Here is a 22592-nt window from a genome sequence, read left to right as displayed (position 1 = left end):
TATCCATCGTAAAAAACTACTTGCTTTTTAACTTGAAACGCTAAGAGAGATGAACTGAATGGAACAGGTGAAGATCGTCCCAATATATATATATATATATATATATATATATATATATATATATATATGTAGCAGAATAATTACAATGTTGACATTATACCTATCTTCATTAGGTACAATTGATTATAGCAAACTTTTTTAAGTGTGAGTGTAAGAAGCCTCCACGGGGTGCCTTTTTATGTAGTTGTGATATCGCGGGATGAGCTCTTAAGGCACAATATGGTATACGTCAGAGAAGTACCTAGAGAATTTATCTCAATTACAGGTTTAATAACATATTTGTTTACCTGTTTATGTTTTGAGCCTCTGTTATGACATACCCAATTCTATCCAGGTATACAACTAATAGAGGACAGAAAAAAGGCACATGAGTGGGTTTGTTGATTATTTGGGTATATTTGAGAGTATTTACTTATAAACTTGTTTCTTTTCCGCTGCGTCTAAATAGAAACGGGTAAGTCTGACAGCTACCATATTTGAGAATGAATTGTCTGTTTTTAATATATATTCATGGAAAAACATCTCGTTGCTGGACATCACGACTAACATTTGAAAATGGCCCAAAATGTAGAAAATTATTATAATTATTTTTTTTAAATTGCATTAACTTGAGAACGGCTGGACTTAGGAAAAAAGTTTTTATATGCAATGTTTTTGAAAATTATGCGTAGAATCCAAATAAATTACTATTTCACTAAAAAATATGCAATTTCACCAACTTGTAAAAACCAACAAAAATTTCAAAAATTATAAAAAAATTTTTAAGAAAGTTACCAGCATACACTCTTTACCAAATATTAGGGCATTTTTTCAGTTTTCTTCAAAAAAAAAATTATAATGATCGAAGGGGGGGTGTTTTGAGATAATCATCGTTTTACGTTTTTTAAATATTAATTTACTAAGTTTTTCTTTCAGTGTATTTTTTTCCGCAAAGATAATTTAACTACCTAAAACTTCTTCTCATATGCTATTTTGATCAGATCAATAGTTTTCAAGTAATGATTTTTTGAAAAAAAAATAATCCATTTTTTATACGCCCTTTTCAAAAGTTACTCTGGAGGAAAAAATCATATTTAAATGAAAAATGCAACCATTAGTAGCAGCGAACACGTGAGAAATGTTTCATTCAAATCGGAAACACTCATGACCAACGGGTTTGCGTTTTGGGCTGGAAATGCTCTATATGATAACCCAGAAGACTGTAACAGCATATAGGCTGTAGGCGATTGCTGCGGTAGAGGATCGAGGTCGACGCAAAGCAAGCCAAAATTTAACGTGGCAATTTTAGTCGCTTTACTAGAGCACTTTTTCACTTCGTTTGAGTGTTTCTCGTTTTAATAAGTGTGAGAGTTTGTTGTTATGTATCACTTTGGGATTTTCCAGCCTGCTGCGATTGTTATTCAAATGAGATGAATCATTGGCAGTGGTACTAAGGCTTATTTCGCAACGTGTTTACTGCTCTTTCTTTCTTTTTTTGGGTGTCTTTTTTATGCAAAACAATATCAGCATTATTCTGGTCACGTTTTTGGCATAGACCTATTGTGTATAATGGATTAAAATTGATATTTTGTTTTTGTCGATTCAACGAAAGCGATATTCTTGTGGCGTGTGGACGAGGAGTAATGGTAGTTGGGCTGTGTCAACCATACTAGAAGCTACAGAGTTCTTGACTATCACTATCACGTGGTTGAGCATTTTGAAATTAGTTAAAAAAAAATTTCATACCTGAAAATTCTGCTTGATTCATAGGTTTTAAGAATGTTTAATGGTTGATGTGAAATATTTAAATAAAAATATCTTTAAAAATAATTTTTGGTTCCTACTAAATCCTAATAGGGGAAATGGCTCTAACGTTGGCCTATGGATCTAAGATTGGGCCCATCCCTAAAAATCTGCTATTTATCAATTTTATCAAGATGAACGCATCATTGAGACGGTAGGGTTTTTGATCTAATTTCCGTCCTACTAAGCACAACCCGCGCTTTACCTCTCTTTTCTGAACGAGTTTAAACAAAAACTAGAATATTTCTATCAAAGATGACTTTTAAATTTATTCACCTTTCCATACGTACCGTTGGATTTGATACAGAGTCACAAATTGTTGAGATATTGATTAAAAACTAAAACTGCTTTTTGATTCTAAATTTGTTCTACAAGTTTCAATTCCGTCCTAACGCATTGAAACGCCATTAGGAGCGCTTCTTCTGTTTTGGAAACAATGAGCGTAAATATTCATACAATGCGCTCAAATAGGATTTATGTTGATGATGAACTAACGCATCCGAACAAACCTATTATTGATTTGTGCACGGTGAAATCATTGATATTATTGATCTTTTATGATTGATAGAACGGAAATGGGCGATTACGACTAAGTACCCGAGCAAAGCTGAAGATCAAATTGAAATCAAAATTTGCTGTTAAGATGTAACTTATTCTGAATACTCCAGTTGATCTCATTTTGGTTGACTTAACGGTTAACACAGCAAAAATGAGAGCAAAATTTTACACTGTTGAAGCAAACGGAAAACTAATCCTGCTTTCAATGAAATCAATTTGTTTACTGATTTTGCATTCATAATGTTCAACTGAATACGAGCCATGTTTCTCAAGCTGAAAGACTTGGGCTCCAATCTCACCCCGGGCAAGTCACGAATGACCTAAAATGTGTTTAACAAATCAAATAAACAATAATCATTAGTTCAACGACAGATGAATTTAAATTAAATTTTAAACAAGACGTAAACAGCAGAACTTCAAGTTAAGTTGCTTTCATTTAAAAAGTCTTGACTGCATAATGAAAGCACAATATGATATCAGACTTATGTCGCAACATTTGAAATCAAAATGAGTTTTCATTATGATAGGAGCTGCACACTTTAATATCGATTTGCTTTCATTTTGTTAACCGACTTTGCTCGGGTAGCGCTCTACCATACTAATGGATATTTTTGGTTGCTATTGAAAATTTAGTCGATTGCTGAATTTATGTATTGGCCCAAATTAGGGGCGTTTAGGCCGACATTATATCTATTCGCCTAGTATATGTTTTAAAATGTTTGCAAGTATAATGTGCATCTAACAGTCGGTATGTTATGTAGCGATACTATGAACACAAATTTCAATGAATTCTCGTAACCGTAACTGGTCACAGTGAAAATAGTGATTCTATTGTCTGTTTTTTGCAGACAGACTCCGCACCCAGAAGTGGAATGGAAACTTTTCGCTTTTTCTGAACGGTTTTCAGGCGATACATTACAGATTGGAGATTGCTCAGCTAGACAACAAAAGGTTGGCATGGCATTTCATTTGGGGAAAACAAAAAGAATGTTTCTAAGGTAACTAGAGCGAAATTACCATCCTCTAGGCAATCTCAGCACACTCGTGAAAGGGCTTCCTCAGATACCTTGATGTGATGAGGAAGAGAAAACATCCCACATTCCGTTAAAATTGTTGTTACTGCACCCAGAAGTAAAAACGTTTTGCGGCAGTAGTTGTAGCAATTCCGGCTACACGTGCCGTGTTATGTGGGTTTTCTTCCTTTCATTGTTGCTAAACCAAGCCGGATTCACTAGTTCCTTGGTACCGAGATATATGTAGTTGAAAAGCACCATTTCGCATAGTTTAACCCACGCCGGGATATAAATTGCCATAAAAACCTTGAATTTATTTCAAACATCTTCGTCGTTTGGATCATTCGCTTCATGATTATCGTTCGTGTATGTTTTCTTTCTCCTTGGAAATGCAGCCATGTGTGTCTGTATATGTATGGTAACTTTACATATTGTTTAACCTTTACCTTTAAAGGAACAACTTGCGGATCAATGATTTTTTAGGAAATTCATTGGACCATTTTTGACATGAAATTTGAATGTTTCCTCTGGTGGTTCATTCGTTGATGATTTGTAGATTTGTCAGCTTCAAATTTTAATGCAGATTTTTCTGGGTATTCACAGCATAAGCTAAAGATAAACATGCAGCTAATGGAGAAAAAAAAAACGTTGTTTAAATATATATTTATTAGGTCATGAATTGTTAAAACAGTTGCTAAGGGGTCCATAATAGGCTAATTTACCCTATGTGAGCAAAGAATGAACCACACAGGCAGTGCCGGAATAGCATATGAGCCTTCCCGCCTGTCTGTAATATCACGACATCGTAGCAGACAGGAGATAGTGGGATGTTTTAACCACGTGAAGAATGATGGCCTTTTTGAAATGCTTGGATGCAGTAGGGATGACAGTTTTACAGCAACACATGAATAAACCTATTCATCATTCATTATCATCAGTGGCCGTTTAGTTTAAAAGGATGATAATCCCTGTTAGGAGGATTGTTTTTTGTGAATTAATGATTATTTTGAATTGAATACCCTTAGCGTGTTATTTTCTTATGACCTTAAGTAATTTTGTATTTTTCTTCAGTTGCTTAAAAATATGGCTGAAGTACACGATCCATCAAATTAGGATCTGTCCTAACGAACAAAATCTTCTGGGCAAAAGCTAGGGGATAACCGCTATAGCGGATAAGCGGATAGTCACGAATGACTATAATAAAGAGAAAATATAAAAATAAACTTTTTAATATTGATTATACACTTTTTTGAATTTAAATATTTCATATTTTAAAACTTATTTCAGTTTTTAAAACTTTTTTTTTTAATTTTTACTCAAAATAAAAATAAAAATTACCTTGTATAATTTTCGCAGATTGACTTTACTTTTCTAAACAACTTTGTCTCAGACGTTATTTCGATCAGAACTGACGTGTTAGTGCTACAATTTATTGAAAAATGTAAAAGACGCCATTTTGAATAAAATACAAGATCCAAATGGCCGTATTCTTGCACAAATTTGAATGATTGCCCAGCCTTAAATTTTTATTTTTGCATCCTATTTGGCTTGGAACTGGTCAAGGGTTAAATCTCATCTCATTGAATAGTTTTTCAGTTGACTTATTTTTTCACGCAGAAAATACTTTTAGGAAACAATTGCGACATATCAAACTTCATAGTTTTTCAAAACTCGGCGGATAATGGCTTTATTGAGATGCCACGGCCACATTGACCATCCCGGAAATGGTATAGTGCCCTAGGGGAAGTGGCCAATTCTCAACAAGAATTAAAACGCGTCGTCAAACTTCATGGTTATTAAAAAAAACTTGACCGGCAATGGCCTTATTGAGAGTGCAAGGTCACATTGGTCCTCCCGGATATGTTCCGTTCCGGTGTCCTCAGGGAAGTGGCCAATTCTCTACTAGAAATAAAACCCGTCGTGTGACACATCAAGTTCCATGATTTTGCAGAACTCGGCCAGTAATGGCCTTATTGAGAGTCCACGGTCATATTGGGTCTCCCGGGCATGTTCCAGTGCCCCCATAAATGTGTCGATGCCCCGGAGAAATTGCTAATTCTCAACAAGAACCGTATCTATATCGATGATGCTCTCACATTCAGAACTTGTGTCACATGATTAAATGACAACTGAATATATTTGGCACACAGGACTGAAACGTCGTCCATCTGCAAACAATTCGAATGAAATCAAATTTCCAATTTGTTTTGGTCTCCATTCGTTCATATCTCTTTCAATCTCATGGAGAAAGGAGACAAAAAGAAAAGTTAGCTTTTGCGTGCAGTGTTTTTTTGAAGCTCTGATGCTAATTTGACAGCTCCTACTGTTCGTTTACGATTATTCTGGCACAGACAAACAGACGTAACACTTCATTGTGTATCTTCGTTCACACATTTAACGATTGATTTGAATATTATCAGTTGCGCGAACTAGTCGCCGCAGCGCTGGCATCGGATCACTTTGACGTTTCTATACATGCTATAGAACTTGTATGCAATATTATTTGCGAGTTAGCGAGAAAGCTTGTTTTCCGCGAGCAGCCCGAGATATGTCGTTACTGAGGTCCTATGTTTTAAGATACTATGTTTTCAAGAAAAACTTTTTCCAAGAGTTACGTCTGTTTGTCTGTGCTTTTACCCTCAGAATGGCTATAACACTTTTTTTTCCGACGCAAGGACCAGTTAGCTTGTAACTGATGTTTAACTGGATATGTTGGCAAACATGCCGCTAATGGAATCCACAGACGCTTTTGTAAATCCTCCAAGCGTAGTTCATCGCATTTGCTGCAATGCATGCATGCCGAACATTGTTCAGTGAACAACCGTAAATAGCATGCTTCTCCCCAATCTGCCGGAATGTCTTTTTGAGTGCATCTGTCTGAATGGTTCTAATCTCACGCTATACTGCAATTATGTTTTTCCAAGTCATAAACTTTACCACCCACTGCATTAAGCGTAGGTTTTTGTGGAGTTGTACTTACTTATCGAAAAATCTGGTGCTCTGATGAATTAGGGCTGCTATACAGATGTAGGCGATACACTTTTTCACCCGGGGAATTGTACACCACGTTCTGGCGATGGGAGCATGGCAAACATACACGTACCTGCATGGAGTGTGAAAGGAAAGATAAAATTCAATAAACGTTACGAACAAAACAAAAACAAATAATGGTAACATCTTGGAAAGTTGATAACGAGATTTTCGAGTTATTGTTTTGGAGGATTCCGCTGACAATTTTCCATGCTAGAGGGATTGAATATTGAACGATAACAGCTTAAAAACTGTTGACGGTTGGTTACCTCAGGGAGGATTTTTCTATATTTTTGGACAAACTTGAAGCCAATTTTCGAGGATTTTCTATGACAAGCTGCTGGATAATTGAATTTGATGTTTCGTAACTTTAAGAGACTTTCCATCACTTATGTTTATGCGAATACTTGGTGTTTCGGCATGGCCATCAATAATAAGAATAAATGCGTTGATTTCATACTAAAGTGCGTGTAAGGACAATAGAGCCATCTTAAATCTTATTATAATTAAAAACATTGTATCTTTGTTGTTTGTTAACCAATCTTTATGAAATTTTTAGGACTTATGTATAAAATACCAAAACGTCATCGTTTCTCAGAATTACACTATGTTTCAATACAAAACTCCTGAGATATTGGGGAATATGTAATATTCGATGACCTTCACTGAAAAAGTTGTTTGTCTTAATGATGTTGATATACTTTTCCAAAAAGATGCCCACACATGATCAAAACACTGATGAATACCACATGAATTAATTCACAAAATTGTTATATTTGGCTCACTGAAAGTTTATAACAAATATTGTAATTTAAGCTTTTCAAGTGTTTCTTCATCAATCGAAGCAAATAAAATATTTTGTCATTCACACATTTATGTACGAGCGGCGCTGGTGGTGTAGTGGTAAGCGTGATTACCTCTCACCCCAGCAGGCCTGGGTTCAATCCCAGTCGGCGCCGCAGGGATGTTCTGAGGCATTACATCTCTGATCACGCTTTCCTTCGAAAGTGAAGTAAAGCCGTTATTCTCCGGTTCATGAGTTGATGGGTCGATAGGTAGGGTCCAGGTGTGGGAGCTGCCTCGCTGGCGTTGGTAGCACGGAAAACAAATCAAGGGAAACAAAACAAACATTTATGTTCGTCAAATATTATCATATAGCAAAATTTTTTATTTTATATATATCACCGTCTTCGACTAGTCGTACAGACTGAACTATTTTCTTATAAACTAAAGATTGCTTCTAATCCTATTTCTAAAAACATTTTTGGTCAAATTAAAATCAAATTCGTCACAAACAACATTGAACGAGCGAAGGCACGAATCGAACGGGTTGTTGTATCCGTAGTTTGTTCTGTGGTATGGAACTGCTAATAAAGGTGAGTTCCGAAACCGTCGGGGAGGAATGTTTAGTGGGATCTGTGCGAGAAGTTCAGGACAATCAATAAATCCTCCGATGACATCAAAAATAAATAATCGCTGCATCGTAACTCGTCTGGTAGATAGTGGCTCCAATCCTATGAGCTTACATCGGTCAGAATAGGGAGGAAGATTAGACGGATCGTTCCAGGGAAGCTGTCTCAATGCAAAACGTACGAACCTTTTCTGTACCCGTTCAATGGTAAGAACATGAACTACATAGTAAGGGGCCCAAACTGGAGCAGCGTACTCCAGAATGCTACGAACCAACGAACAGTAGAGAGTTTTTAACGCGTAAATGTCGGTGAACTCGGACGCATGGCGACGGATGAATCCCAGCACAGAAAAAGCTTTGGCAGTCATAATTCCCACGTGTTCGTTGAACCTTAGTTTCGTATCGATGGTAACACCGAGGTCGCAGATGGACGAAACTCGTTCTAATTCCGCCGTTTCCATCCTGTATTGATGCAGAATGGGGCTATTGCAGCGACTGAAGGAAATAATTTTGCATTTCTTGTTGTTAACTCGCATAGTGTTGATATCCTCTTGCAGAGCAAAGCAGTCCAAGAGAGAAGCTATGACACGATAGAATTTAAGGTCATCAGCGAATGAGAGCTTGAACGAGGAAAGCCGCAAACACAGATCATTGATGAAAATGTTGAATAATAGTGGTCCCAAAACGCTTCCTTGGGGTACACCAGACGTGATGTTGAAAGAGCGGGAACGAGCCGAGTTGATCACAACATTTGCGGTACGATCACATAAGTACGAAGAAATCCACTCCGTAATCCAATCTGGAAAACCTATGTGCCTCAGTTTCTCAATGAGCTGAATGTGCGGTACGGTATCAAAGGCTTTCGCGAAGTCAACATACACCGCGTCAACTTGCCGCCTCTCTTCTACTTCGCGGGACACTGTGGTGACGTAACACATGAGGTTCGTTGTTGTAGAGCGATGCTTCATGAAGCCATGCTGACCTTCGAAGATAATCGGAGACGCTACGTTGTATAAAACATTGTGCACCAGTTTTTCAAATATTTTACTGAGACAACAAAGAATAGATACTCCGCGATAGTTTGTCACCTGGTTACAGTTGCCTGACTTGTGTATAGGAACAACGTAAGCAGATTTCCAAGCCGCTGGAAAGGTCCTTTCACGAAGCGATTGATTGAATAAGTGAGCAATTGGATTCGCCAGTTCTTCGGAACAGTTTTTCAGCAGCAGAGGAAAAAAAAAAAGATTACAAACGTTTTGAAAATAGTATTTAATATTAAATAAATAAAACATTGATTAAGCGATTAAATGACCCCCGAAACATCACTTACTGCAGTTGCTGCTTCGTTTGTCAGAACAAGTTTTAAAAAGCGAGCATTTCGATTCGGTACACCATTAATCTCCGTGAGGCCGTGCATTTAGAAACCATCAGTTTGAGGTTAAACTTTCTAAGACCCATGTTATAATCCCGAAGAAACCCAACGTCTGAAACATAAGACAACAGCACTAGGATTTTGTCTTGCTTAATTCCCATCCTGGACCACTGTGCAATGGTTGGTATTCATTAGAAAGAGAGTGTGAAAGATTCATTGTGTTGTCATCATGAAATACAGGCAATACAGGTGCCATATTAAAGATGAAATTTTAATGACACTTGTGGCCCGCGGGTCACTTTGATAGTCACTGGATTCAATGGCTAAATTAATGAAACTCATAAAAATGATAGTCAACTCTGCACACCTCAATCTGTGCCAAATGTCTAAGCAGTGCCGAAAGCTGTTCCAAACTCTGTGCCGAAGCATACCAATCAAGTATCCCATGAGTTTGGCAACCCTGAAGTTTTAGTGACTTTTTTGATTGTTTGTGATTGTGCAAGGAAACGTAGGTTGCTGTATCTAACCTAAAATCATTGCGGCAGCACCGAAATTTCACCCGAATAATCAAACTGGGAATAATGATCCAAGATTCGAGCTGTTTAAGATCAACAAAACCTAAGCCGGTTCTGAAGCTCAACACCGTCGGATCCTGATAAATCCGGAAAAGCGCGTTAAACACGAGTGGTTCTACGTCCATGGAATTCATAATCAAACAGTACAACAGCGATAACAACTGCGAGGCATTGGTGGAACTGTTCAATCGGCTGTAAGCGGAGGACGGCTACCTCAAGATTCGTGGGGATTTTGAAAAAAAAAAGTTGATAAATTTACTCGAGGTGAACAAGTACGAGGTTCCAAATGTGGTTCTGTGTTGTATGCCAAGAGGATTGTTTGGGGGGTTATTCCGTGAGTCGAAATGATTTTTGTCACTAGTGAAGTCACATCAGTGACTCTCCATTTGATTTGCACAGAGAGTCACGTCACCACGACGTGACTTTTCTAACTTCACTAGTGACAAAGTTACTTCGACTCTCGGAATAACCCCCTTGAAGTGGTTAATCATCAGGTTCAAGTTGTTTAAACTTATATTGTTAGGTAAATAAAACGAAACTTTATTTTTTTTTTAAATAAAGCCTATCTAATAAATTGTCTAAAAATGTACAATAGGGTAACATTTTTTTTAAACTTTATTTTTGAGATTTTTAGCCAATAAATAACAATGATATGTTCAGATAGAATACGTTTTATGTCAAATTAGGTTTGTTGGAATAGAATTAATTCTAGAAAGAAAAAAAAAATACAACATTTAAAGAAAAAATAATAAGAAATATAAGTGATCAAATTGACCCCATTTTGCAGAAGCAATATTCTGAAAAACCGGCATTCGTTTACATTACCCGCAATTTTCTACAATATTATCAACTTTTATCTTCCACTCTATGATCTATCTACAGTAAGGTGTGCGTGACCTTTTTTTTGTTTGCCTTCATATAAATACAAAATGTTGACCGGTAGTGTAGATGCCGGCTTATCCTTTATCTGCGTTGTTCAATTTAAAATCAATATCTACTAGAGTCAATTTATCTCAACAGCATGGCACTTCACTCGGCATCTGTCGAACGATAATGGTAATTATACTGCGTGACTTGCTGCTATTGTACGTCAATCGCTTGTTTGCAGCGTTATAATTTTGCACAGCAGTGGCAGCCAATCCTGCTCGGAAGTGAGTAAATAATTTAGGAGGCTACTTACCTTTGTACGGCTAGTGCCAACGTTAACCAGACTGAAGCTGTATGGAACATTGCCGGTAGAAGCTGCAATATAGAGAAAATGAATAGATTAATTTTAGTGGTTGATTTTCAGCTTGGTACAATACACTTGCATAGATATCTTAAGTCAAAGTCCAACTACTCATCAGCTATTATTTAGTGCTGATTATGAGCTCGCAGATCGGAAAATTTGCTCATCGTCCATTCATGCAAGTATACTTCGCTCTACCCTTCTTGTATTATGCAGCAATCCAACAGAGCTCGTGAAAATGGCCCTGTAATCTATCGATATGTCATTTGATGTCTTCAGTTCTTCCCACCCAGTTGTGCGAAGTTGAGTTGCTGATGCAAAAGGGAAGCAAATCAATCAATAAGAGCGAACGTGTTATTGGTAGTGTCGAGCTAAATGAGTAGCAAATGAATCACGAAAAATGTATTACGGAAAAGTTTGCTTCATATGTCGCCCTATGGTAGAATTAGTTTATTACTGACATAAAAATGACATCAATAGTTAATACCAATCGATCAGTGTTTTGTATTGTGTTTGGTTTTGTCGTTTTCTTTGCGATTTTCATTTATAACTGAGAGTATGGCATTGATATCTTGCATTGGTGGTAAAATAAAATGTTTATTGGGTCCCAGGGGTTTGCTTCACATTCGATTAATCGTATGGTATAGATAGGTACGTTAAATTTTAAATAACTTCATGAGGAGAACTACATTGAATCATTCATTATTTCATATTCATAATCAGATTCGAGTAAAAGCAGCGTTGCTGTCATTTATTTCGCTTTACAAAATGTTTTTTGGAGGGACGGTCTCGCTGTAGTGGCTACCACCATACCCTTCTAGCCAAAGTCACATGTTCAAATCTCATCCTTGGTCAAGTCAGGAATGACCCAAGAGTGTTAAGCCATAATATATTTTTTTGAATTGATGATTTGGAATGATTTTATATTAGATGTTATGCTAATATTTCGTGCTTGTAAGTTACAAGAAAATGTTGTTTGGCAAATGAAACCTTGTTGTCAATTTCGTTTTCAGTGAATCAAAGTCACAACGATTGTATGTTCGGTGAGTATTCACTCTTCCTGAAACTGATTATAAAATTGTGACTCTATGAAAGTGAAATTGATAGATTTCATGTATGAAACACATACAATATTGAAAAATTCAAGTTATCATCATAACAGTTCAGTTATATCATCATAACATCTTCAAAATAGTTCAAGATATCATCATAAAATCGTATGATTTCATAATAACGAAAATATTTTTTATAGTCAAATGAATGACAACAAACTTGTGAAACAGTATCATCATTCTTCAATTAAGGCTCGCGAATGGAATCTTGTCATAATTATTCACAGAATTTGGACACATTGTGGGTATTATTACAGACTGATCGACATTCCATCGCACAGTGATCGAAAATGGCAAAATCATGAACTTAATTGAATTGTGTATTAAACTATGGACTTAATCAAAAAAGTGTGTTCAGAGGAATTGTTCAAATTAGTATTGCCCACAATTGAAGCATTTCAAAACTTTATCATGATCTTCTATGAATAAATTGATACACCTATTTTTTCCCCTAAAAAGATAGACAGATACTTTCTTCGGAAAAGTTGTTAAGCTACTCAAAATATGAAACTTTGTTGAAAATACCAGTCATATAACTAATAGTTTTAGATATATGGGCCGTTTACTTTTTACATAATAACTTTTCAAACAAATTATGTTCTAGGCAAATATAAACAAAGTAAAATTACATGTTTTTGCTTAAGACAGTATGTGGTTATGTGCAAAGTTATAGCACTTTAAATCTTATATTATTCTCTTTTTAACTGCTTATAGGAGAGAAGGTGGCAATCGGGACATAATATCAACTAAATACTCTTCTTAAAGCTTACACTTTGTAATACAAAGTAGTGAAGGTTTAGTAAGCGCCAATTCATAAATAAGTGAAACAAGTAGCTTGTGGAATTGAGTAGCAGTTAGTCCAGTTTGACTCGTTTTTGTATAGAAAATGAAAACACGCGAACATTCAACGTGACCCTATTAACTCAAATCTTACTTTTTAGTACAAAATCTAAGCTTTAAAAAGAGTAGTTGATATTGTGAGACACTGCCAGTTTGCCACCGTCTCCCGTATACGCAGCCAAAAATAGGATAAAATAAAGATAAGAAGTGCTATAACTTTGCAAGGAATACACAAATTGTTATTTTCAACAAAGTTTGATATTTTGAGTAGCTCTACAACTTTGCCGAAAAAAGGATCCTTCTACCTCTTTAGAGGAAATGGTAAGGTTTTGAATTTTTTTAATGGTACATTTTTGAAATTGTAGAATGGTGGACAATAATATGTAAGTGAATAATTCCTTTAAATACTCGTATACCTCAACGTGCAAAATTTAGAAATCATCATCATTTTCATAGTTCTTCTATTTTCCACGGGGCCAACTTTGATTTGATATTCGTTTATACACAATTCAATTAAGTTCGTGATTTTTCCATCCCCGACCACTGTGCATCGCGCTCGCTCAAATTTCTATTTCCGCTTCAACCTGAAACTGAGCTTCCAAAATACGTTAATTTACATTTTAATTAACCACCCACCTAGTTCTATCAACGTCAAAATCATCATCTGTGTCTTCCGATAATGAATGACCCTAATGACCTTCCATGATAGACTTCTTTTGGAGGGCGGTTTCTCGTTTGAAGTTACTCGCTAATCGCAATCGATTTTTTCCCAAGATTATTATCCTGACCAAATACTTTTAGCTTAATGTTTGCCTCAATAATTAATAATTGACGCCACGTTTTTCCCAACCCAGATGTTACTTTTCCGGTAAAAGTGCATGTTGAAAACGTAATGAATTTTGAAAGCAAAGTTAGCGCAATTTGAATGCGGCTTGCACTTCAAATTAAATTATGCCATAAATTTCCCCGAGAGACAAAATGAGTGCAAAATTGATGGCCCAACCTGAATCATTCGCGAATCCTGCACGTTCACTAGGAATCTCGAATGCGACCAAGTTTTCAATACAGTGCCTTCCCGTTTTTGGCAACACGTGTTTTTTGGTCACTATACATTCTGTAAAATGAATCTAATACTAATTTAAATTTATGACATTACTTGAGCGTTTTTGGATCAGAGAAGGCTGGTAATGTACTATTGTCATATTCCCTGAAAAATCCACGCCATTTTCCTCAGATGAAAAGCCGCAGCACTCATGACACCTTATATTATTTGATTTAAACGAAGTACAATCATCGTAGCCTTTTGAGAGGCATGGCCGTTTATTGTAGAAGGCAACCTCAGCGTGGAAATTGGGTTTCTGGAACGCCGCGCGACATACTAGATTCAATGAATCTACAAGTATAATAATAAATACAAAACTGCAAAACAATAAAAGTGATGAGGTCGTGTTGCCAAACGTGAGAAGGTACTGTATCCCTGTGCACGAATTGTGGCACAATGAAAAATTCCGGCTATTCTGCAGGAAACAAATCTCATTTGACTGCTGGCTTTCAGGTGTCCATGTGTACGCTGGTAAACCAACAAACCAACGCAACGTAGTCAGTCTACATATAGGTAGGAATAGCGTTACATTTCCATGTTATTGCCAACAGTCAAGCATTGAGGTCGGCAAAGCACACCTCAAATGATTATTAATAAGCCGTCGGTTTTCGGAAATGCAAACTGAACCTATATATCTACACCCGCTGTGCACTTCCATTAATATTGATTACTACTTGCTATTGCAGTTGTTGTGCTTCCGATACGTTGGAAACGGTGGGTAACAATTATCGGATATTCTACAGCCTCGGCGGTCAAATAAATCAGCTATCGATGGATGCTTCCATATTATTTATGCTTTAGTGGTGAGGGTTTCGCAGGTCATATTAAACTGGTCATTTAATGACGTTGTGTTATGAGCCGTAGCAGTCTTCTTTCATAAAATGCGTTGGAATAGTGAGGATTAAATGAAAATGGCATTTTTAATTTAGCGCACAGGCCTTTCAATCTATGCTTCTTTAACCCTTTTCAATCGTTTATATATAAAGAATCTTGAACATTTCACCGTTTAAAAAGTCGTTTATTATGTTAATTTTCCTCCACGTAAACTACCCATGTAACAATTTTGGATTTATGAGGGTTCCGTAGACCATGATTTAGACTTGTACACAGCAAAAAAATAATTTTGATATCACAGCAAAATGGATGCACTTCAATCGTGTCAAAAATATGGTGTAATATTACTTGCCAAAAAGGACATAATTATCAATAATACAGTGCATGAACTGACATTACGCTGCTTTTACTGCATTTGTTTATTTTTTTGGCCATAAAAATTACATGAGATTTTCGACATGATTAAAGTGCATCCTCTTGGGTGTAATATTAAAATTAATGTTTTGCTGTGTAGAATGCTTTAAAACCATGCTAAAACTTGCAATTTTGCTTGGGTAGTAACTTTTGCAAAAGGAAATTAAACTGTTCATGGTTATAAAGAGAGAGAGAAAGATTAGTAATTTCCATTTAATTCCACTACCTTATTTGCTTATCCTTGACAGATACGCGTATTTCGTCTACAATGTGCAAACTTCTTTAGTGTCTTGTACTAATACTCGACTGAAGAAAAACATCGCATTTTACCGAATATATATTAACACAGTTACAAGACTCTACTACCTATATTTAACACAGGATGTCAGCCCTTCAAGAAATATTCCCAATCGTGTAGTCTTCTCCGATTTCGGCAATTCAGTGAATTTTGATTTATCTATGACGCAGGAAATCCGCGGAATTCCAGAGCATCATCGTCCTATGATTGCTCCGTCATTATACGCTGCAAAGTTTGGCCATGTTGATTCTGCAAGAACGTTTTTCACAGATGGATCTCTAATAGAGGAGTCCGCTGGTTTTGGTGTATTTAATGAATTTCATAGCGCCTCTCGAAAACTTGAAGCTCCTTGTTCTGTGTATGTGGCTGAACTGGCAGCAATTCACTACACTTTGGAAACTATTGCTTCACTTCTTCCAGACCACTATTTTATTTTTACGGATAGTCTCAGTTCTGTCGAGGCTATCCGTTCCATTAGGCCGGTAAAGCACTTCTCGTATTTTCTCTTGAAAATACGAGAACTGCTTAGTGCTTTATCCGTGCGCTCTTTCATCATCACCTTCGCGTGGGTCCCTTCGCATTGCTCAATTTTGGGCAATGAGAAGGCGGATTCACTTCCGAAGGTGGGCGCTATGGAAGGCGACATTTATGATCGACAGATCGCCTATAGTGAATTTTTCTCTATTTATCGTCAGCAGTCGCTCGTTAGCTGGCAACATCAATGGAGTGAAGGGAGCTTGGGACGATGGCTACATTCAATTATCCCTAAGGTGTCGAAGTTTGCATGGTTCAAAGGGTTGGACTTGAGTCGAGACTTCATACGCGTGATGTCTCGTCTCATGTCCAATCACTATTGTCTAAACGCTCACTTGTTCCGTGTGGGGTTGGGAGACAGCAATCTCTGTGAATGTGGACAAGGTTACCAGGACGCTGATCACATCCTTTGGTCTTGTGCGGAGTATCGTGGAGTCAGATCACATTTTTATGATTCCCTTCGGGCTCGAGGTAGACAACCTAATGTTCCAGTTCGGGAAATTTTGGCTAGACGCGATCTGGAGTTTATGAAACTCATATATGTTTACTTTAAGGATATTAACCTTAGATTGTAAGTTTGATTAACCTTGTGTTTAGTTTGTGTTTTGTACGTCTGGGGTTTTTTTTTTCAATGTTTGTTTTCAAGATGAATAGAAATAATTTCATGCTTTAGGATTAATTAAATAGTTATATCGTAAACCACATTTAAAACCTCCTTCTTCCCTTTTCCCATCCAAAAAATTGTAAATCTCCACTAACCTCGAGACGACCGCGAGTACTCGGTCCAGTTCCTTTAACTTTAAATATAAGACAGTAACAATGTATAACGCAAAGGATAACTCGGCTCTGTAAAGTTTATTCGATTGAGCCTGTACAAATAAAGTAATTACAAAAAAAAAAGTTACAAGACTCTAAAGAAGTCTGCACATTGTAGACGAAATACGCGTATCTGTCAAGGATAAGCAAATGAGGTAATGGCATGAAATTGAAATTACCAATCATTCTCTCTCTCTCTCTCTTTATGCAGATATTCCACTAAGACGCTCACATTCATCAGGATTCTGTTCATGGTTCTTTTTAATAGTAATAAATGTAAATGAAGTGGACGTATTAGTTTTTTTTTTAAATCTTTATTTGAGAGATTTTTAGCCGAAGGCTACCCTAATAAAAAAAAAACCATAAACGAACGATAACCCAAATCATTGACCTATTCCACAAATGGTTTGGATGATACCCAGAACACGTCGTTAAGCAAATTAACCATACAATTTTTATTAGGGTAGTTCATCTCTACGGACGTATTGGGCCTATTCCGCATATTATTGCTACTATTCGGTACTTTATTGAAGAGCATGTAATGACAATATAAAAGCTCGATTTGTGACTGTCTTCCAACAGTTCACTAGCACATTAACCAAATAATTTATGTTTGGATAAGGCTTGAGAGAAAAAGAAACTTTCGGTGTTTTTATCGCCATAAGATATTTTTCTAGGTTTTTAAGCATTTAAGAATGTCGAAACTTCATAAAACATGCTAATTTTACACAATTATTTGAAAAGTTTTCCGACGGCAATACTACAGCATTTATATGTGTCGTTATTTCTTATAAATTCTGAACATCATTCTAAAAAATATTTGTAAGAGAATATTACATTCTCCGGTTGCGTGTATGGAAACTGTTTGTTTACATGAAATGTTCATCTACAACAATGCAGTACACTGAAGCCTTTTTTCCACGGTTTTTTTTACGCGGTTTTTTTACACTTTTTTTCGCCATTTACACGTTACGTTTTTAACGATTTTTCGACAACGATACAACCAATCGACGTGATTCCAATCACATTATCCGTTTTTTTTTTCACACGGTACATATCCCCCGTGTAAAAAAAGACCTGAGTGTACTATATTTCTGCTAGGTAGGTACACGTTGAATATTCAGCTGGTTTTGGTCACGGGCAACCTGTTTTCATATATTTCATCGATGAACGGAGTCACAGCGAATAAATCTTTGTCATTGTCCATTTCGCTCTGCCAGCAGGCTAATTCGAAAACATTCCTGTTTCAATGTGCCAGCGAATACGACCATACCGACAGGGTGCATATGAATATTTGATATTTCAGTATACCGGTGGGTATTCTATGGGTGATGCATAATAAAAATTCCTCACCTGCAGGACATTTTCAATGTTCCAGGTGAACGGTTTCTCGTGCAACCGACTATAGAGGAATAGAATATTTTTCAACAATGTCAGACACGTTTATATATAGCCACCGGAGCCATAAACTCAACCAGAACAATTTTCAGGGAATGGCTAGAATGTGCTACAGTAACCACATTTCACACATTTTTCGTAATATCCCACCAGTAAATCGTGATTAATGTTCATAAGGCTGATTCTGTACCTGTCTCTGACGGTTATTATTCCACATTTGATAAACGTCTCGGTGCACATAACTTCCATGTTTCATTCGAGTCCTGAAACGATAGAATCAATGAACCAGACCCAGAGTGACAAAAATAACCTATCGTGTTCTGAATCTGAGCAGCTCACAATCAGATTCGAGCACTGAAAAAGTATCATTCTTCAATTTCGGTGCGAAAATGGGATCTTATATTGCCTTCCGACCGGAAGACGCTTATTACAGGAAGCAGTAAAAATTTTCACAAGAGGAAATTGTACACCTTGTTTCCACTTGTCCATTTTGCTCGACAGAGATCGCAAATCAAATATAATACCATTTTCGCACACGATGAAAAGTGTCATTGAAGAATTCTACTTCAATAGAAAAAAAAATGTTCGGAATTTCCTAAGCGATTTTCTTATCACCATTCGTGCTCCGTTTTAGGTGAGCAAGCATTTTTTACTTCCTTCTATGCTTCGCAATTCACGTCGTACTGGCTTTTTGACCTCTATAGGAGGTAATTTCCTGCCCTGTCATTAATATGTCTCTTGGCTGCTATGCAGTGTGCTTCCTACTGTCAGGCCTAGCCGGCAAAATAATCCGGAAGAAAGGTAAAAGAGTGTTGCCAAATCAACTTAGGTGATGATATCGGTGCTCTGACTACCGTGATCATCATGACTTTGATTTACAATTGGTGGATAGTGAACTGTGAATAAAAGTTGAAGACGACAAAATCCGGACACACTAAAAATGCTGCCATTAAGGCATTTTTTGAGCATTTTTTTTTCAATATTCCTTTGAATGAAGTTAAGAGTGTATAGAATCACAGAAGGCATTGGTTGTCAGGATAAGTTCATTTGTTTACATCATGGCTTGACCGAAGCAAGCACGTCGTGATTTGTCGTGAAAATACCGGTCTATCCGCTGGCACTTAACTTTACAGCACTATTTAAATAAAACAACTGATTAATGTTATCTACACTTTACTCCAGGAGTTCATGAAACATATTCTAGTAACTATTTTTTGTATATTCAAGGTATTTGCATCAATTGTTGTTGTTGTTGTTTTTTTTTATTACCGGCACGTTACATCTGCTGATGCATTCGTGTCTTTAAGAAATGTTAGTGTACAGTGTGTTTTATGAGGTGGTTAGTGTTAATTGTTAAGTTCACACTTTGCTCCGGTCCAGATTTCATCGCTTCTGCTACTGCCACTGCTACTTCTCTATTTCATTAATTTCTTCACCATCATAGATTAGGGTAAGTGTGTCAGTTTTGGTACTCCAGTTTTTTACCCGGGGGCCTCATCCAAATTTAAAATGGCAATGCTCTAAACATATATTGAAATAAATTTTGTAATGAATGAAAAAAATGTGAAATTTAAGATAGGGCTAATCATGTAGGGATGATACCTATAAAAATGGTTGTAAAACTTAGGGGTGAACGAGCCTACGGCAAAAATTCTAAAAAAAAGTAAAAAAAAGAAGAAAAATTAAAGTTAAGCACCTATTATTTCTCAAAACAACAGCGGCGCCGGTGATGTAGTGGTAAGCGTGATTGCCTCTAACCCCAAAAAGCCTGGGTTCAATCCCAGTCGGCGCCGCCGAGATTTTCTGAGGCATAACATCTCTGATCACGTCTTCCTTCGGAAGGGAAGTAAAGCCGTTAGACCCCGGTCCATGATTTTGATGGGTCGACAGAAAAAATCTCAAAACAATTGAAATTTCTTTATTTCTAAACTGTTTTAGTTTATCCATGAGCATTTGAAAGTTTAAGATTGTTTTTTTTTTATTTTAATCGGGAAAAAGTTGGGTATTCTAACCTTAAAACTTAGTGGCCACCCTGGATGTATTGATTTTGGTAGTTTGTTGGATGAATGAGAGATTTTATCATCCATTAAAACACACTCCTCCATTGAATCATCGAAATTTGCACCAACTCAAGTCGTTCGTCTGAACGACCACTTCTTTCAATGACAGCTTGTCGCGGTTTGGGTAGTAATAAATAGAAAGTTGTAAGTAGAAGAAGCACACAGTATCATTAACAGCGAGCAATGAAGTGCCACTCGATCGAACCGTGTCACGTGTGTTTGTCTAATTGTGAAGTGGGCCACGTAGCGCACAATGGAGGAGAGTAAAGCAAGAGAAAGGAAAAAAAAAACGAGCTGCGATAGCGATCAACGCTAGCATTAATGGTAGTAAAGTTAATAGCGTTTGTGCATTACGAACAATAAATAGAATAATAAATTGCGTTATTCGCGCGCTACTGGGATCTAAGATAACGCGTATCGTCGCCAGCAGCAATAGTCGCACGTAGCTAAATGGTTTGTTGTTGGTGGACACCGGAGCCACACTCTTTCATCCTCAGCGTAAATCACTACAAATTTCCGATTTTATGATTTCCATATATTCAACAGTGCACATTCGCTTCAACAACCGGAGATAGGGGAAACGGCCTAATTTGGTCTCATACATAAATTCAATAATCGACTAAATTTTCAATTGCGACCAAAAATATCCATTAGTATTAGTTTAAATCCGTTGTTTACCTTTGGCTCATATGTCCTCTGCACATATTGCTCGAGACTAGGTAACAGAAGTGAGCATTATTGACAAATAAAGAGCCGACGACCAAGTTGAGTTGTGTCCGACCAACACAGAAGCTTCTTACATCAACTTCTACCTCGAAGCAAGGTGCTGGTATGATGCAATTTTCTGTCCGACCACGGACGACAACAACTCTTCAAGGGTGAAATCATCCACCTACCAACCAGCATTGAGGGTTTGTTGAGATTATCGTTTAAGTTGAACCGGAAGCTCGGTGCCGACAAGTTTGTCGTCGCCCGTATCCGTACGTGATGCCATGAGAAAAACAGGGAAAACACAACATAACACCTCGGTTGTCGTATGCGGTAGCCCCATGGCACGGGGGTTGTAGGTCTTCTATCAGCAACTTACAGCTTGGCACCCAAGCGAGCTGCTGCTACATATTATGCTTAGAGATGGAGAAACTTGACAATACAGTGTTAACTAAAAGTTTAATCCTTGCAGGTGTAATCCCTATTAAAGAAGTATGCTTTCATCGTTTTCCTTGTTGCATATTTTAGCGTAGTAAAGTAATATTACTTTTAAATTTAATGTTAATTTTTCATCAATTATGTAACTAAGTGCAACCTCAAAGTCGGATGCTTTATGCTTGGAATAATGTAATAAATATACCACAAGTTGGTGCTAGTTGCATTGCTCTCCTCCATCTTGTATAATCATTTCGTGTTCACCACGATGATGAGGTATTGTTCGATCAGGAATAAACCCGTACGGTATGAATACAACTACTAAGTTAGACTACACGTCGGAACACCAGAGACAAGTGCTCCCCATCTAACGAGCGTTAATTAATGCTATTATCCACTTCTTCTTGGCTTTTCACATCACCTCCGACACGTATTGTGGATATGTACGCAGCGAAAATTCGTTTAAGGATGAAATATTGCGTTTAATAAGTTATGCAAACTCGGTAATTTAATAATTGTCCTATCAGGTTCGTAACGTTGTCCAACAAGCTGTGGGAATGATAGTTGAGAAAAATTTCCATTAAAATCGCATATTGGCTGCATGGAAAAAAATCTGAGTTTTAACCATCATTTAAAATCTTCTCTCGTTCAATTTTGAGCTATAATTGGCAAAAAAAAACGAAATTGTTTACAAACTCGTATACAGCATTGCTGATTTATGCAATATTGCGCATAAATTTACGTCAAATCTAGCGTCAATTACGTGTGCACTATATTTCGCAGAAATTTACATGAATTTTGGAAGTGAAGGTGAAGTTGAATAAAACCATGTCAAAATTTGTTGGCTTTTTTGCGATACAATCACGCATAGTTCAGGCTTCAGAAAATTGCTTATTGCTGATTCAAATATGACGTCCACGCTTGAGGGAGTTGGGGGGGGGGGGGGGGGAGGGGGTGGTCTTAGAATTTGTGAAAGTACGTTTAATAAGAGTGCGAAAATGTGTGACACAGT

General features: G+C 36.9%; 2 protein-coding genes across 3 annotated transcripts in view; one reads left to right on the top strand and one right to left on the bottom strand.

The window, feature by feature from the left end:
- Window positions 1-22592, top strand: part of LOC135705327 (putative uncharacterized protein DDB_G0271606) — a 225513-nt gene that overhangs the window by 19524 nt on the left and 183397 nt on the right. The window lies entirely within an intron of this gene.
- Window positions 1-22592, bottom strand: part of SPR (Sex peptide receptor) — a 73951-nt gene that overhangs the window by 10870 nt on the left and 40489 nt on the right. Inside the window, exons 4-5 of the mRNA XM_065227023.1 lie at window positions 10982-11043; window positions 6394-6516 (exon numbers count right to left, since the gene is read on the bottom strand). Coding sequence (XP_065083095.1) covers window positions 6394-6516; window positions 10982-11043 — 185 coding nt within the window. The remainder of the gene's footprint in view (window positions 1-6393; window positions 6517-10981; window positions 11044-22592) is intronic.

This window comes from Ochlerotatus camptorhynchus, unplaced genomic scaffold (assembly GCF_037179485.1).
Source record: "Ochlerotatus camptorhynchus isolate MF236.1 unplaced genomic scaffold, CSIRO-AGI_Acam_v1.1 ptg000265l, whole genome shotgun sequence".
NCBI classification, from domain to species: Eukaryota; Metazoa; Arthropoda; class Insecta; order Diptera; family Culicidae; genus Ochlerotatus; species Ochlerotatus camptorhynchus.
This window is presented reverse-complemented; position numbering and strand designations above follow the sequence as displayed.